Source organism: Eretmochelys imbricata, chromosome 9 (genome assembly GCF_965152235.1).
Source record: "Eretmochelys imbricata isolate rEreImb1 chromosome 9, rEreImb1.hap1, whole genome shotgun sequence".
Taxonomy (NCBI): Eukaryota; Metazoa; Chordata; order Testudines; family Cheloniidae; genus Eretmochelys; species Eretmochelys imbricata.
The window spans coordinates 98,188,015-98,206,010 of NC_135580.1; the positions used below are offsets into that span (position 1 = coordinate 98,188,015).

Below are 17,996 nucleotides of genomic sequence, written 5' to 3' on the forward strand. Positions count from 1 at the left end.
ACAGAGTGACCATTTTAATTATAGATTTATTAAACAGTTCATTTTTCAAATATTGTACTTCAACAGTCCAAACTCCTGGCCATTTCTTTATAGCACATCTTTTGCTAAAACTCAATTGTTTCCTAGCAAGTATCAGTCCGAAAACAGGACGATCAAGAAAGCTATTTGAACGATTTAAAAGTTAACAATTAGAAACACATGCTGTACCTTTTCTTTTCATTGGCCCAAGAACACTTGGGCGAATGCAGTGAATAGGACTCTGACTTCTCCTGCTAAAAGAGTATAAACAGTATATTGGTACATGATAACTGGCATAAATAGCATGAAAAACAACTAAAAGTGCAGAACAAGCATGTTCAGTGCAAGCTGCTCTCTTTAAGGCCAAACACCAACATAAAGGGAAGTAGACAATAGGGATAGCCCCAACAAAAAAATATTTTAAAAAACAAACACAAGACATGACTGACCCTTAAAAGTTTAACCACAAAATACTTTTCCAGAAAACCTGGTTTACAGACTGAAGTTTTCAAAAAGCATTCCCAACATTTCCTCTAATACAGACATCTATATGAGCCAGCAAGTTTCTCTACAATGTACTTTTAGTGCTTGCATCCAACTAAACCCATGAGCACACAAACCTGGTCAGGTTCTCCGACTCCTACTAAAGGTGGGTCCATGAGTAACTGAAAGTAAGCCACCGCTCTAAACACAAACCTAGCAGAGTGCTGTCCTTTGTGAGGCTGTAGATTAGTAGCAGGACTAGTTAGTTTCATCATCTGTTTGCATTATGTTGCTGGACAAAACACGGAGAGCCAAAATATTTGGTCTTGCACAGACTGGTGAAGACTGTGAATGACCCAGGAATTTCAGGACAGAGAGGCAGCCCTGGCCACTGGTAAAGAAAATTAAAAATGCCCAAGATCCCTGCAGTAACAGTCATTTCTGCCAGAAATACAAGGTCACTTACAGCAACAGATTTGGCAGTTAAGTTCCTTTTCACCTGCACTCAGAACCATACTCTCCACAGCCCAAAACAGTGTCTTCCAGCAGCCTGACCACCCAAAAAAGTTATCCTATTTCTGGCAACATTAAATTAAGGTGGGAGAAAGACAGTAATAATAAGCCTCTCTGACAGGCAACCCATAACACCATGAGGCCATGATCTCTAATTGGGTCCTATAGATGCTATTATAATTTAAAAATTTTAATGTTTCCTCTTAATACTTTTTGCTAATCTACACAGGCTGGTATTGTCCCAGTTTCAAAACCTGGGAATTAATTCATCATCATCTTTTAACAGAAGTTCATTCTACTCTGTATGTGATTACGTGCTAAACAAAACCTATTGAAAAAATCTGATACAGGCTACATTGTAACCCAGCTTCCTGATGTCAGGAATATATATTTTGGTACTTTATAAACTCTAGAATTTAAGTTGTATGGATTTACTATGCGAGTTGGAGATCTGAATCACCAAAAACATGGTTTAGATTTACTATGTATCAGTTAAGTCCTGATATTTCAGATGCCTCAAGTGAACAATCCATATTAACAGTATGCAGAGTCAGTTTTACAGACTTGTACGTACTTTAAGAATCGTCTTGTTGGACTGGGACTAGGGCTTGGAGGTAATCCACTGCTACTCACCAAACTTTGCAAAGACGGTGAGAAACATTGCTGAAAACAAAATATATTGCAATATTTAAATATAAACATCATGCTTCATTCCTATTGCATCAAACTAATAATTCTTGACATACAGAGAACTAGAGGGACTTGAGGAACACAAGTAGGGCCTTAATGAGATAATTTTACCATTTTAAAACAAGCACCTCATCATTCATCTAAAATGACTACTTGAGCTATTTGACTGGGAAGGTATCACTTTTGGTTAAGTCTTGAAGAAAGTTCTAGAACAATTTAGACTGATTTCTCATGTACATACAGAGTGCATGCAAGTTGGTAGTATTATATTGATCAGAATATGTATGCATCTCTTTACCTTGGAACGAACCAACTGATTTAGTTCCTAAAAACCCCACTTTCCCCCAAAGAAAGGTAGACAAAGAATATGGCTTTTATTTATCACCAATGTACCAACAATTTATCAATAAATATACCCACTACGTATTGACATTTATGAGATGTTCTGTAGATAAATTCATGGGATGTACAGCTGTTAGCGTGCCTTTTTAATATTTTAGTTGTCTGTCTGCAGTGAATGCCCATGCAGAAGTCAGGGATATGGGAAGTTTCATCCCTTGCTAATGTTAGTGCTAAACAAAAACCTAACTATCGGTACTCATGAAGGAAGATCTCTACCACTTTATTTTTCTTACCTTCCCTATTCCTTTGGTGGGTGAAGGAGCTGGAGAAACTGGGACAAAGTCTATTTGCTTGGGAGAGGATGATTTCTGAAAATCATTGTCACTCTATAAGTATAACAGATCATGTAATTACAGCCAATTGCTTTAATGCAATATTTTCAAGGGCCAGGATATACATTAAATATTATACAAAGCATAGCTTTGTTGTGGAATGGAACCACATGATGCAAGTCAGCCTCACAAATGGCTACATGTAAGAATTGGTTACTATGACTACATAGAAGACAAATTTCATACTTTTGACAAAACAAAATAATGTTAAGCGTTATGTGCCGATATTAAAGTATCTATAAAACAGAAAGATATAGACGTGAATGGAACTACCTTTTGACACATCAGGAAAAACTATGTCCAATAGCTGTAGTGACAGCCATGTGTCATTGAGCTACTGGTGATTTCATACCTTATTAGTACAAAACTTGTTATAAAGGCAGCAATAAAAAGTGTGTTACTAGACAGAAACAATTTGATGTTGAACAGCAAGCCTAATCTGTTTGATTTTCCTCTAAAAGAAATTTAAGATACTATGGACAACAAAATGCACCAATATGAGATGTCAGAATACTGAAGACAGAAACTCAAATCTAAAGCATAAACACATTACCAGGCTCAAGCTTTCCTCCCACGACTGGCTGATCTGCATGGCTGTTTGCACTTCACTGTAAAGAAGAAAAAAAAATCCATCATCACTGGCCTAGAGACACAGAGTTTAGGTATTCTCATTTGCATACTAGCACTCACCGTTCATGTACTGTTTCTCTGTTCATCAAATCCATTCCTTCTTCCTGAAAAATATTAATATAAGAGAGACACAGTTAAGAGTTGTTTTATAGAGCTTTCTTTTGCTAAAACGATTCAGACAAACTCTTCCTCTTCAGGTCACAATCCGGATGGGCATCTCATCTCATTCCATACACCATTAGCATACCCAGTGAGTGTGCAACTTGTGCAGAACAGAGCATTTTACTGATGGTTAGCAAATTGTTCCACATTATGGAATTTTTTATTGTTTCTTCTAAGAAACTAAGAAATTCTACAAAAAAAACTTGTTAAAATGTATTAAGATAGCAAAACAAAGCATTTTTTTTTTAAAGAAAAATAAATTGCATGCACAAACTTAATTCATTCCTTGTATGTATGCATGCATTACAATACTGTTTTTAAATACACAAGCATGTACCATTCCTCAGAACTCATTCAATGCATAGATTGGACAGTGTGCAGTGAAACATGGTAGGAATCCACTTATTGAACAGAGGAGGAATAAATATATGTTAGATGATTCATCCACTGCTTGCTGGCATCCTAGGTATTGAATGATGCAGTCTATATAATTGAAGACTATGAAGAAGGTTTTTTTTAAAAGGCACCAAACGGATGCTAAGTGCCTAACACCCATTAATGCGTTTGTCAAGCTCCTCCTATCGTAATACATATTTTCAAGGAGTGCAGCTTTAACTCTGACATATCCTGATTTAACTTTAACCTTCAGTGATTCACAAACTATTTTAATGGAGTTTTTATATGGAATAATTACTATGACTATGCAAAAATGTAGGACTCAAATTCCCCAAAATCTGAAAGTTAGCAAACAATTACTATACCATTTTATAGCTTGAAGTTTTAATAGAAATACAGTGTCAAATATGAAGTAACATATATTGTGCCATCCCTGCACCTCCCTTCCACCCCATTTGTGTGTTACATATTAACATTAGTCCTTTCCTATATTAAGAATAAAAGGAACTCTCTGATGACTCCTTGTCCTTGTTAATGCTAGTAAATGAATAAATTACACAATAAAAATGAAACAGGCAGTGCATTTCTTCAAGATTACTATATGCCTCAAGTGTTTGAGGAGGCAGGAAGCTGGAGACCAAGTACCTTCAACCACTTGCATCACGTACCCTGGAAATATAATGCCTGGAGAGTTAAATTGCTTTTACAAAGTGAGAAAAATAAAAAGTCAAGCATTTGGAAATCATGTGTTTTCCAAAATGAGACTTTAAAAGGGAGTCTATCATATAGCACAGCTTTAACTAAACATTTATTTTAATAGCTTAAATCGCTATAATAGAGCTTGTACTATTAGAGGTTTCCTTCTGGAAATTTACATTTTATGATTCTTCCTCTTCTTCCAAAAGAAAACCAAGATAACTGTTTTTGTATTAAATCTAACTGTACTTTGAGAAACAGGCTTGTATTCAAAACAGAAGTGCATTCTTACTTCACCATTTTAATACACTTACTGCATTAATACATTTGGGGAAGGTATGTTAACCAGGGTTTTTTTTGTTTGTTTGTTTTTTGTTTTTTTTAAACAAAAAGTGGACAACACAGCACCACCAATGTTTCACAAGAAGGAAGATTAGGTGGTTCAGAAAGTGTGAAGTTGTGGGACTGTATACCATTATCCTGATATCCCTCAACTTCACATTAGCTTGTCAGCTTTGAGAGTCTCCAAGCTTAACATGCAGCAATCAGCAGCAACCTTCTTACCCTGATGGGTGCTGCACCCAACTGCTTCTGTACTGAACATTGGTATATCTCCTGTCAGTTTCTCTGACTGATTAAATACAGCGTGCCATGCTGCACTACACAAAACTTTTAGGTTTGCCTGATCATGGAGACTGAGATTTGAACACCACAGACTCCAATGAATATCATTTATGGTTATGCACAATTCAGTTGGGAGGAAGGCAGACAGTATATCTGAGCCCAGAAAAATGCAACTGATTCTAAGTTCTAGATTGGAAATGGGGCTGCAAGAGATAGGGACCACCAGCTTTCTTTGTGGGGAGAAAGATGTCTGATGGCTAACCACTTTTATAAATAGGACAAAATCCTGGTTTCAGTATATTAGGACACATTCTATATTTTCTGTAAACTTTTGTATCTCTGGAAACTGATTCAAACTGCACCTTGAATTGACAGATTTTTGCTGAACACTCTTTACAAATCAGCTATTACTTCCAAGTGAAGTCATCAGTGATCATTAGTAGGATACACCAGCTTGTGTAAAGCCAATAAAGCAATCTTTTTATGTCTTGTTATTTACAAAACAGAACTAGAATCATCTCTTACCTGTTTGATTTGATGAAGGCGGCTGCTAGGAATACGAACAGGAGATGATGGCACCAACTGCAAAACAAACACCATACAGCTGAAACATTTTTAAAAACTGCAAAATCAGGGAGGTTAGACACTATTTTTTTTTCTAATATGTTATTTCATTCTCAAAAAGATAACAGCCACTTCAATATCACCAAAATAGCATCTAACACACTTTGCATATGTTAAATGCAATACATTTTGCATACAATTATAAGTGTATATTAGTTTTATAAGTGAGAGCACTAGGCTATTTCATTATGAAATTGCTCAGCTTAGAAATGACTCCTAATTATTGCGTGCCAACCTCCATCCCACTTCAGTCTCACACTACTAAAAACCCTCACCTTCCACGAATTGTATTGGCAATACTGGCCACCCATCGTGGTTGCAACAGTACAATAGGTAAAGTAGCATAAGCACTTCCATCTTAAAGCTGTTGTACGTTGCTCATAATGCTAAAAATAAAAATCTATTGAGCAGGAGTTTTCCAGGGCTGGTCTCTGCCTGCAGATGAATATTTTTGACATGGAAGAGCAAGAGAGATTCGGCCACTGAAGTGTAAGGAGAGTGAAAATATTTCTCCAGCTCTTCTGCCCTCAACAGCTTAAAATGACAAAGTTAAAATAGGAGAGTGAAATGGCTTCACTGAGTAGGAGTGCCTTTGAGCACTCTGTTACCATTTTCTCCCTTGCTGCTGCATAGGACAAATAAAAAACAAAACCCATAAACATTTTCTATTAACAAGGAAAAATCTGAAGGATCAAGTACAAAATCAATCTGGCAGAGATATAAGCCACACTCTAGGGGCTCTAGATTCTTTAGTTTTATACTTGAGTTGACTGCTAGTTTGATAAAAATGATAAATGTATTAACTCCTAGGTATTGAGCCAACAACTTACTGTGTAGTTCATCAAAGAAAGCAAAACTTTCATGATGATTCTCAGCATAGACATTCTCAAGTTGTGGGACAGGTCTTACTTATTAAATCTTTTTATTGGAATTTCTTAATCCACCACTATATACTACAATTAGTTACAAGCAAATTTATGTTGAATCAATTATTGAGTCATTCTCTTTCCCTTACCATTACACATTTGAGTAATTTATGGTGCTCATGACCATCAGGGACCAGAAGGCTTAGGCATGAATCACACAGTTCTGCTAATGACTTATTTCTTTTGAACAAAGATCAACTTTGCCACGTTGTATTGTGGCTTTGTAATGAGGATGAGTGTTACAGGGGTGAGGGCTTCATTCTTTCAGACTGCATGGAAACTGCCAGGTGAAAAGTAAAGGGAATCACATAGCATAAATTACATGCACTTTCTAGTTAATTAAACTCCACCCTGTAGATAGTGGGCTTCCTCAGTTTCACACAAAACATGCCTTAAGTTTTCTACAAGTCCAATGCTACAGGATGTGGATCAGCATTCAATCACCAGCTAGCTGTATCCTACTTCAATTAGTGCCATGGAGAATGCAAATTGATCCTCCTAGGAAGACAAGGTGAGTGAGGTACTAATATCTTTTATTAGATAAACTTCTGTTGGTCAGAGAGACAAGCTTTGAGCCAGACACAGCTCTTCTTCGGAGATCCTCCTGTTTTTAGAAAAGTCACACAGAGAATAGAACTTTTACTGTTTGCTTTATAAACTTGGACTGCATACACTCAATCCAAGCAGCATGCACTACTTGCTTGGGGAATGAGTATATTTAAGAGATGGTCTCTCAAGACAATAAGCTGAACACAAGACCAACAAAACAGCCTGCTCACAACTAGTCCTGGAAGCAGGACTCAATCAACAAAGAATTAAAGGAAGGTAGCGTAATAAATGCCAACAAACATTTCCACAAAAGCATTAATGGTAATCTGGGTTACCACTTGCAACTCTGAAGCTCCTGGCTGGTGAAAGATGCAAAATCCTGCTACTAACCTAGAACTTAAAACCACTGCTCAGTGCAACTGACTTCACAAATTACTGCCCAGCATCTAATTTTCATTTTCAAGTTAGCTGGTCACAGAGTTCACAGAGAAAAGTCTCCAGTTTCAACTGTCAGCTCAGTGCTCTGAACCACTCACTCTCAATCATCACATTTTAGGCCAGAGAACAGACCAGTGAGTTATGAGGAACTCCAAGGTGAGGGCTCAAGAGGTGGAGGAACCAGTTTCCCATTATAATCCTTTGGGCTGGGTTTGAGAGGAATTAATGGATTCATGTCAGGGTGTCCTATCCACCCTGTGACCTTTTGATGTTCAGACAACAATAGTATCAAATGTTAAAGCTGAATTCAAGCATTATGTAAACGTCTTGGTCTTCTCTTTTCGGATGTATAGTGCTGGTTTACTTGTTTTATACACTGGAACTTAGAATTTATTTGGTTTGTTATAAGAAAAAATGATTGAAAGAGTTTAATAATAAATAAGAGCTCCTTTTGGACTTCAATACCACTGAATTTTCTAACAGCTACAACAGTGAAAGATTTTCTTCCATCTGCAGAGAACCACAAGACAACAGCTCATTTATCAAATTTGGACCTGGATAAGTGGAATACATTTTTGTGACTTCACAGCTTGAAACTCCTACGTAGAAATGTAGCTACTTGCCCTGAAAAAGTTTCAACTGGTACAGAATACAGAAGCCCACCTGCTGAGCAACATAGGATGCCACGAGCATATCGGCTCAGTGCTCTATTTCACTGTCTCCTAATGACCACTCCAGACTGAATTAATGAACTTGCAATTTATTATTTACAGTTAAAAACTATGAACAAAACTCTGGTCCTAATAATCTGGATGAGCCCACTGAACATAACTCAGGGCTGCCGATGTAGTCCTGGTTAGTATCTGGGAACTGCAGCCCAATATGCCTGGTCTAAGAGTGTGTTCCACCCTAAGAGAGACGATGGCTTGAGGTCTGAGAGCTGGAGGTGGGTGCAGGCAAAGAGATCAGGAGAGGTCAGAGGGTGTTGCAGTTAGCCTCCTAGCTGTGGTATCTCCACACCCACAGAGATGGGACTGGAATTTTGTATGAAAGCACAATCAAAGCATGAGAAGCCCTGATTATAATTCTAGACATACTCCCAACTGTTTCCTTAACAGCAGACTAACACAAACTAGGCAGACAGTGTTACTGACTGCACCTCAATCAGGAGGAACTTAAAGCTTCTTAATATGCCAAAAGTGTTAATATAGTATTAAAAACACATTGACTACATGATTAAAATTAAAATACAGTCACATTCTCAGACCCACTTTTCCCTCACTACTAAAATTTAATTTGCATGAAAACTTGGATGAACTTTTCTGAATTCCAAAGGTGAATTTTATGAAAGGAAGAAAGTACTTTTTAAAAAATCATTAAACACCCCATTAAAGTTAACCCTGTATAGTATTTTTAAAAAAACATTTCCCCATGCAACCTAAAACTATACCTACGTCATCTACTATTCTCAACCACTGTAATAAGCCACCATATGATGCAAGTTTCTACATTACTGGTTCTGCCATTAGAAAAGTACATTAGTAGTGCTTTAATGCACACCCTGGCTGGTTTATTAATAGAATATAGCTCCTTCATGTTATGCTTCTTTTTCAAATCTTTTTAAAAACACAAGTTTTAGGGTTTTATGCAATGTCCGCTGAAAAAGATTACTTCATAACAGAACAATAAGAGTGCTAGAAAAAAGGATGAACACTACTCTTAATAACTTGCTTTTTTTCCTTTAAAGTATTCTGGATTAGTTGAGTCCCATCTTTATAGACCTGAGATCCAATGACATTTCAGTAGCAACATTGATTAGCTACTGATCTGATTTTTGTCCTAAAAAAGGGGAGTTTAATCAGCAGTTTCTGGCCACCTATTGTCATCTGGGATTCTCTGGTAGGGACAATTTAAAACTGCAATTGCCCCCCACTCCCTCCTTTTCTTCTCCCTTCTCTTACTTTGCCAGCAATGATGCTTCTCTTGGGAGTTTTAAAATGTTAATTTTACTTAAAAGCCAAATTGGTAGCCCTAAACCATACCCCAATTCAGCCTACTTCATATCAAAACAGCCTGACCCACTTAATCAGAGCTGTGGACCTTCACAGCCACACTGTTTCTAAGGGCATGTCTACACTACAAACTTAAGTCGACTTAATTCCACATACAGCCACCACAGTAATTACTGTGGTTTTTCAGGTCAACACTACCCTCCTTCTGTCAGTAGTACAGTGGTATACTACCCTCCATCTGTCAGTAGCACCAGAAGTGCTTGCACTGACTAAAGAGGGGCATCATTGAGGTCTGAGAGCTCGGGCTTGCAGCTCCCAACCGAGCTCCCCGCTGGGAGCTTGCTGTCTCAAGGTGACAGTCTGAGCTGTGAGCCCCATGTAGGGTTCACAGCAGGGAGACAACCAGCCTTTCTTGACAATTTCACTGCTGCCTCAGGCTCAGAGAGAGGGGCTCACAGCTGAAGCTGTGAAATCAACAAGAAAGGCTGGTAGGCTCCTGCTGTGAAATTGAAAGCTAACAGCACGCAGTGTCTACACAAACACTGTGCACCCTAATTACACCGACATAAGCACTATACTTCTCATCGAGATGGAGTTAATATGTTGGTATAGTAGGGCACTTATATTGGTGGGTGCAAGGCTGTAGTGTAGACACTGAAATAGTTAGGTCAAGCTGCCTTACGTTGAACTAACTTTGTAATGTAGACCAGGCCTAAGACGATGTATACACAAGAAAAAAGCTGGGAATAGCTATTCTGCACTGGTTTCTTAGGGCAGTAGCGCCTCTGGTGAAGATGCTCTATGCCGACGGGAGAGCACTCTCCCGTCAGCATAATTACTCCACTTCTGCGAGAGGTGGAAGCTATTTCGGCAGGAGAGCATATAACTTGCATTACTCGGGGGGGGGAGTGTCTTTTTCACACCTCGAGTGATGTAAATTACATTGACTCAAGCGGTAGTGTAGACGTGCCCTTAATGCAAAATAAGAGTGTCCACATAGGAAAACAGAATAGCTGTTCTGCTCTAAATTTAAACCCTAGCTAATTTCCTGAATAGAAAAGTCCTAAAGTGAACAAGGAATTGCTTTAGGGTTCCCACCTCAACCTTTTAAGTAAGATTAACACTTTAAGATTATCAGTTTATGACAAAAGGCAGGTTGAGGGGAGGGGTGAAGGAAAGAGGAAACTTTATCGAATGGATTTATAGATTTTAGATTCCTTTTAAACTAATACCTTTAAAATAAAGGGTAATATTAAAGATGTATCTCCACTGAAACAAATTAAATGCTGATAGTCTGAATTTTTTTTTCTGATGAGCAGAATCAGACATTACTGCATTACTGACAGCTGGTGAATTGTCCTAAGATCAAAAAGGCCCAGTTAGCTGATCTGAATGGGGCTTGGAAAGACAGCATACAGTGTCATACTGTACACTCAAGTGTGCTCCACCACACACTACAAGGACTGCATACATCTTAACCAACTCCCATGATTTCTGAGCTAGATTCCACCCAATTCCTGCTGTGCATGGCCAGACTGGTAGAGCATTATGAAAGGGGGTGAGGCACTCCTAGTGTATGGCACTCTGAAGGTGTAAGGAAGGATGTGAGATCCCCAGCAATACCAGATGTGCATGACTGGAGAGAGGATTCTTCAGCTGAATTGGTGACCTGCTTTAGACCTCTTCTCTGGCCATGATGTAGGCTATTGGCCTTAATAAGGAGTACTTTATGCCCTTTTCCTGCAAGGCTACTCTGCTCCCAGCCAGGGAAATGGGCTCTCAATCCAAAGAACAATGACGTGTTTCCTTGCCTTTCACAGTTCTTTCTTGCATATACTCTCAATTATCATCTCTCCCTTTCCTGGGAAATATCTGTCTTTTACTAAGTAAGCAGATACCTCATTCTCTGGAATATTTTTACTACTGCTGTTGGTGTGACGGTCCATTGCTAACAGTCACTTTTCTTCGCTCCCCAACCTTGTTTATATTTCCTGCTTCATCTTCATGTTTTGGGTCACTTGTGAGGGCAACAATACCCTTTTCTAAACCACTGTAGATCTTATTAAAAAAAAAGTAACAAAATCAAAAAGGTAACTTCTATGAAGTACATGAAATATCTTTAGTTCAGTTAATCTTCAGGACAGACTAAGGAACTAGATCACCCTACTTGCGCCTCTTTGGCTTTGTATCCAGGTCAACCGAAAAAGAACCTTAGTGTTTCAAAACTGTTTTTCTTAAAGGGCTACTGCCCTCTTTGTAAGTGCTGACTCTTGCTAACCACTGGTTAAGTGAATCTCTTCAATACCGTAGGAAAAACAAGTGAACTGCTGGAAAGGAAAGCAATTTATCTTTGGTCTGAAAGCAAGGATAGAAATTTCAGCCTAAAATTTAACTTCAAACAAATGCCTGAACAGAAAAGGCTTCTGACTAAATGTTTCCTCAACCATAATTACAGTGTTACTGGCACTACATCATGTTTTGTTTCTTAAGTGGCAGGCACGTTGCTTTTATGTTATGCTCATCTGTTGAGGCCTTTAAATAAAGGATCTCAAGACTACTACAAAAACAAATCCTCTCCAAACCAGTTGTTTGGCCTAGTTTTGAAATGGAATTTTAGTTTTTTTGTGGGCAGAGAGGCTGTATGGAAGGGGTGGACAGGAATTAAAAGTTATCTCCACTTAAAGTAACCCAAATAGCAACAAACAATCATCAAGTTAGCATATGTCTGAGCATCTTGTATACTGTATGTAAGAAAAAGAGAAACTGACATTAACACAAGACACTCCATCGGTCCAGTACATTAGTTGTGAACTGTATGCAATCAACATGTAACTATACTTACGCCAGTTTCTTAAAATTAGAACACATTTCAGGAGAAATGTAACAGTTTTCGGTTAAATTTTTTAAATCTAGGCAAAAATTCCTCTTGGTTAAAAAAAATGAGAACTGTTTTTCCTTCCCATGCCCCCCAGAAATGCATCAATTTATGTATCTGTGGTTCTTTCAATATGGTCAAGAAATCCTTTAATATGCCAGCACTGACTCCAAAATACTACTGGAGCAGTCCAAACCACTTTTTGACCATAACTCAGACTATAACGATTTACTTAAAAGAAACACTATTTGAAAATAGAAGTTGCATCTTCTTTGGGTTCATAAATAAGTATTGTACTAAATTTTGAGGCAGACATTTACTAACAAAGTCATTTAAGTTTACAAAATTGTGATAGTGGAAATTTGTTAATTAAGATTGGATGGTTTTCTAAGATATATACTCTAGTTCAAACAGGCATTAATTCAGTGAAGTCCTATGGCCTATGTTTTACTGGAGGTCAAGGACAAAAATATTTCAGATAAATTATCATAACAGTCCTTTCTGGTTTATAATCTACGATGCAATATAAATGTAAAGTCAGTGGATTTATTTAAAAACAAACATTCAAAGCAGAGATTATTGAGACCTAAGAATAACTGACTGATACTTCTGAATATACCAATTCTCTTTCCAAATTGGTCTTCTTATCCAATCTTAGAATATCTGCTTAAATAAGTTATGAACTAGGTTGTCTTCAGAATGACACAAATGTGTTTTCTAAAGCTAACTGATCTTTAAAAAGAATTTCACTGCAGCTGCAAAATATGTAGTGTTAATTTTCAATTTACACTCTTATCTTTAATCCTGTTTAGACCCAAAGAACAAGTGGGCAACATGTTTGCGCTAAGCATTTTCTTACCAGACTATGACGATTCATCACTGTTGTACTGTTTCTGCGGGTTCGCAAAATGTTGGCCTGGAACACCTGTGAATTATCACTGTGAAAAGAAACACTTGTCAAATTTAAGAGCCATTTCCCTCTCCTTCACCTCCTAAAAAAAAAAAAGCCTCAATATAAGCTATGTAAGTGTGTGCTTTCATCCTCTCTTAACCTAAAGTCTCTCTCCCCAAAACAAGTTCCAACTACCACAGTTAATGACATTAATCATGCTGAGTCCTCACTAGAGTGGCTGCAAATTTTGTATGGATATGTGTCTTCTATGGAAATGTATGAGTTTAGAGTGTAGCTCTCTATATGCAGTCCTTAGCACCAAACACAATTCATTCACTAGAATTTGAGACTACGCATAATCAATAGATGGACTGACGCAAGTCTCCATACCAGTGGTATCAAAGACAAATCACACTGCAGGTCAGAAGTTTTGTCACTGGGAGCACCTTATAAGTTACAACCCCTCTTCACCAAGGTGCTGATACAGCACTCAAAATGTAAAATTAAGCACTCAGTATATCCATTTAGAAAGTTCTAATTATTTTTTGAAGTGGTATCTCGGTAAAGATGAAGAGGAGGTTACTTACCTGTAACTGGAGATTCTTCGGTATGTGTGGTCCCCATCTGTATTTCAGCGTGGGTTGTGTGTGCGCACCATGTGCCTGGAGCCGGACAATCTGAAAGTAGTGTCCACTGATCCACGATCACACCCTGGATCACCTCATGCCTCTGACCAAGGGATAAAGAGAGGGGGAACTCTCCAGTTCCCTCTCTATTGTGAATCAGAGGCAATCCAAAGCAGAGGACGAGGGCAAGTAGTGGAATACAGATAGGGACCACATATCTCAAAGAACATCCAGTTACACGCAAGAAACCTCTTCTTCAAGTGATGGTCCCTATTGTTTTCCACAGTGAGTGATTAACAAGCAGTAAATAAGAAGCGAGGATGTACACCACGGGTTCTCAAACTTTTTTTTTGCTGGGCCCCCACTTTGAAAATATTGCAGTTAAAGGCACTGAAGCCTTTCAAAAAGCATTAAGTAGGGTGACCTTTGGAGCAGGGCACCCGGCCAGCAGTCACCACTCTCTGGCCAGCCAGCTCTGAAGGCAGCACCTCTGCCAGCACTAGTGCAGAAGTAAGGGTGACAACACCATACCATCTCGTGACACCTCCACAATAGTCTGGAGACCCCTTTTTGGTCAGGACCCCCAGTTTGAGAACCACTGATGTAGACAGTAGGGTTGAGCAAAGGAGTCATCAGCAGAGGAGTCCTGGACTAAGGCACAATATGTCTCACAAAAGTGTGAACGGAGCCCCCACCTGGCTGCTTTACAAGAAGGGATACCTCCTGAAGCAATGCCATAGTTGCTGCTTGTGCTCTCATTGAATGAGTTCTTATTCTATGGGGAGCAGGGAAGGTTTGATAGGTGATAGAGTAGAATGTAGACAGAGATCCATTTGGATATCCTCTGAGTGGAGATTGCTTGTCCCGATTCTTTCTGCTATAGTGATGAATAGTCTCTGGGACTTCCTGATTAGGCTTGTTTTGTGTAGGTAAAAGGCAAAAGGCCCACTAGACATCAAGAGCATGGAGTCTCTGTTCCTCTAAGGAAGCATGCAGTTTAGGGAAGAACACAGATATGTGGATTGATCGGTTCAATGAAATTCAGAAACAATTCTGGGCTGAATGTGGGGTGTAAACGTAACAAAACCTTATCTTTATGGAACACAGTGTCAACAGATTCCACCACCATCACTCCAAGCTCATCAACCCTTCTGGCTGAGGTGATGGCTAAAAGGAATGCAACCTTTATGGAGAGAAGGGACATTGAGCAGGAAGATAGGAGCTCAAAAGGGTGGCCTTGTGAGTCCTGAGAGAACAAGATTCAAGTCCCATTGAGGAACAGGCTTGTGAACAGGTGAAAAGGTTCTGATTAGGCCTTTTTAAAATCTGGTGGTCAGAGGGTGAGTGAAGACAGAGTAACCCTGAGAAGGAAGATGGTATACATTAATCACTGTCAGGAGGACTCAGAAGGAGCTAAGGGATAGGCCTGATGCCTTTAGAGAAAGCATACAGACTAAAATGAGAGGAGTATCTGCATTTTCTGGAAGAATGTTCCTTTGATGTGCCCAAGAAGAAAAACATCTCCACTAAGTCCAGGTCTACACTACAGACCTATATCGGTATAACTGCATCGTTCAGGGATGTGAAAAATCCACACCACAATGATGTAGTTATACCGACCTAACCCCCCATGTAGCTAGCACATCGACAAGAGAGCTTCTCCCACTGACATAATCTACCTCCCCAAGGGGCAGTAGCTAACTACATTGAGGGGAGAAGCTCTCTTAAAACTGCCTAGTGGACTCCTTCCTATTATTAGAAAGTATGTCTCATATGGCTGTGGGACATGACCATTCTAAGGAGGATCATCCAAAAACCAAGCCCTGAGGTAAAGTGAACATGGATTGGGGTGCTTGATCTTGCCATTCCTCTGGGTCAGTAGCTTGGGATATGTTGGGAGATCATCAGTGCTCAGGATGACATGCGCAGGAGATTTGAAAAATAAAACTGTCTGAGCAATAGGGGGAGATCAGGATAACCCATGCCCTGTCCTGATGGTAGGAGCAGTAGCAGAGAGAATGCATATTTCAGGTGATCTGACCAAGAAGAAGTAGAGTATTGCCTGGAGAGTGGTGACCTAGGGCTCGTCTGGAGCAGTATGCGACGCATTTTCTGTTTGTTACGAAGGTGAACAGATCCCTGGATGGGATTCCCCATAGATCAAAGACTTTGTGCAGTACCAAGTTGTGGAGTTCCCACTCATGGTTGACTGCAGAATGTCTGCTGAGAGTGTCTGGGAGCATATTTCATTTTCTGGGAAGGGAGGCTGCTGATAGGGTGATTTTGTTGCCAATGACAGACAATGAGACCAAAGCATCTGGCGTGATCGGTCACTACTGTGAATACTTTGGTGAAGACTCGGCGGATGAGGAGGAGGAAGAGGGGTGTCTCTATGCTGAAAGAGAGCACTCTGTACTGAAAATGGTCGAAGCCCATCATGAATATGAAAAAGCATCTGTGAGTGGGATGAATATCTACATGAAAGTAGACATCCTTGATATCGAAAGCTGTAAACCACATGTCTTTTTCTAGGACTGGTATTATAGAGCCCTACATGACCATACAAAACCTGAGTGAACTTGAATGAAGTGAATGGGGTAGCAGAGGTTGAGAATCGGTCTTCATCCATCCTTCTTTTTGGGTATAAGGAAAGAGTAAAAGCTGCTCTCTTGGTATTGAGGAGGGACACGTTCTATCACTCCTTGCTCTAATAGGGAGTCCAATCTCTTGCTTGAGAATAGTTTCCTGAGAGTGCTCCTTGAAAGGTAGAGGAGGCAGGGATGCAAACTTGATCACATAGTCAGAGTGGATGAAGTTCAGTACCCACTGCTCTGTTGTCACTGTACTCCAGGTGTTGAGAAAGAGTGCTAGACGACCTCCAAATGGTGTGTAAAGGTGGGGCAACGTTGGGCTTAATGCCTCACAACTCTTGAGATCCTATCAACAATAGTGCCTTGCCAGTAGGGTTGTGATTGGGATGCTGAGCCGATTGCAGAAGGTGCGGGGAAGCAGGTCCTTTGAACACTTTGCCTTTTGTGTGGTGGTTCATAGGGCCTCTGATAAAAAACTTGTTGAACCCATGGGTCTAGGTCTAGATGACTGTCGATGGAATTTCTTCACAGGGACAGGTGTATATAACCCCAGAGAGCGGAGGGTAGCCCTAGCATCCTTCAAGATGACTCATCTGACTGAATAACTGTAATTCATTGAAGGGGAGGTCCTCCATGGTATTCTGGACCTCATGAGAGAACCCTGACACAGTGAGCCATGACTTTCTGTACATAACAATGTCTCTGGAGGATGTGTTAGTGGCATCGACTGCAGATTGGAGAGAAATCTTTGTTACTAGTTTGCTTTAGTCTATCAAAGCCTGGAAACAAGCTCTGTCCTGTTGTGGAAGTCTGTCAGTTAATTCTGCAAACTTGGGTAGTTCAGAAAGTCATACCTGACCATTAGTGCCTGGTAGTTGTCTGTCCTGAACTGGAGGCCAGATGATGAGAAGACCGTTCTGCCCAGTAGGTCTAGGTGCTTACCCTCCTTGTCCACAGTGGTAAACCAGGGGTGTTGCTGTCTAGCCCTTTCAGAAGCTGCTTGAACCACCAAAGAATTGGCAGAGGGGTGAGAAAATAAGAAATTAGCCCCTTTGGCTGGCACATAAGAGTTTTTCTGCCCTTTGGGGGGTGGGAGCACAATGGCTGGGGTGTGCCAACTCTTGCTGACTCCAATATAGATTCATTAACAGGGAGTGCTATTTTGTTGGATCCAGATGGGTGGAGGATGTCAAGGAGCTTGTGTATGGATTCCTTAATCTCCTCAAGAGGAATCCGTAGTTCACCTACAATTCTACAAAGATGATCCTGGAACTGCCTGAATTCTTCTGGGGGGAGGGAAAGAAGACATAGGGGTTACCGCTTTGTCTGGACACAAAAATGGTAATCTTTCTGGTTCTAGTGGAACTGCCAGATCCAGTGCATATTGTTCTTCCTCCTCTGAAGGATCCTGGGGTGATCTGACCGCCTCCTTCAAGGGGAAGCAAGAAGAGACTCCTTATCGACTCTGCAGGGTGGGTGTCAGTCCCAGGACCCACAATGTGGCCAGCAGGAAGTCT

General features: G+C 39.8%; 1 protein-coding gene across 5 annotated transcripts in view; it reads right to left on the bottom strand.

The window, feature by feature from the left end:
* The window catches only part of LOC144269884 (P2R1A-PPP2R2A-interacting phosphatase regulator 1-like), a 28,622-nt gene that overhangs the window by 5,397 nt on the left and 5,229 nt on the right, over window positions 1-17,996 (bottom strand). For 2 of the 5 annotated variants that reach the window (XM_077825885.1, XM_077825889.1), the window contains exons 2-8: window positions 13,230-13,308; window positions 5,472-5,528; window positions 3,129-3,172; window positions 2,992-3,046; window positions 2,340-2,414; window positions 1,589-1,677; window positions 208-272 (exon numbers count right to left, since the gene is read on the bottom strand). In XM_077825885.1, coding sequence (XP_077682011.1) covers window positions 208-272; window positions 1,589-1,677; window positions 2,340-2,414; window positions 2,992-3,046; window positions 3,129-3,172; window positions 5,472-5,528; window positions 13,230-13,308 — 464 coding nt within the window. The remainder of the gene's footprint in view (window positions 1-207; window positions 273-1,588; window positions 1,678-2,339; window positions 2,415-2,991; window positions 3,047-3,128; window positions 3,173-5,471; window positions 5,529-13,229; window positions 13,309-17,996) is intronic. The other 3 variants (XM_077825886.1, XM_077825888.1, XM_077825887.1) reach the window with 3 other exon arrangements.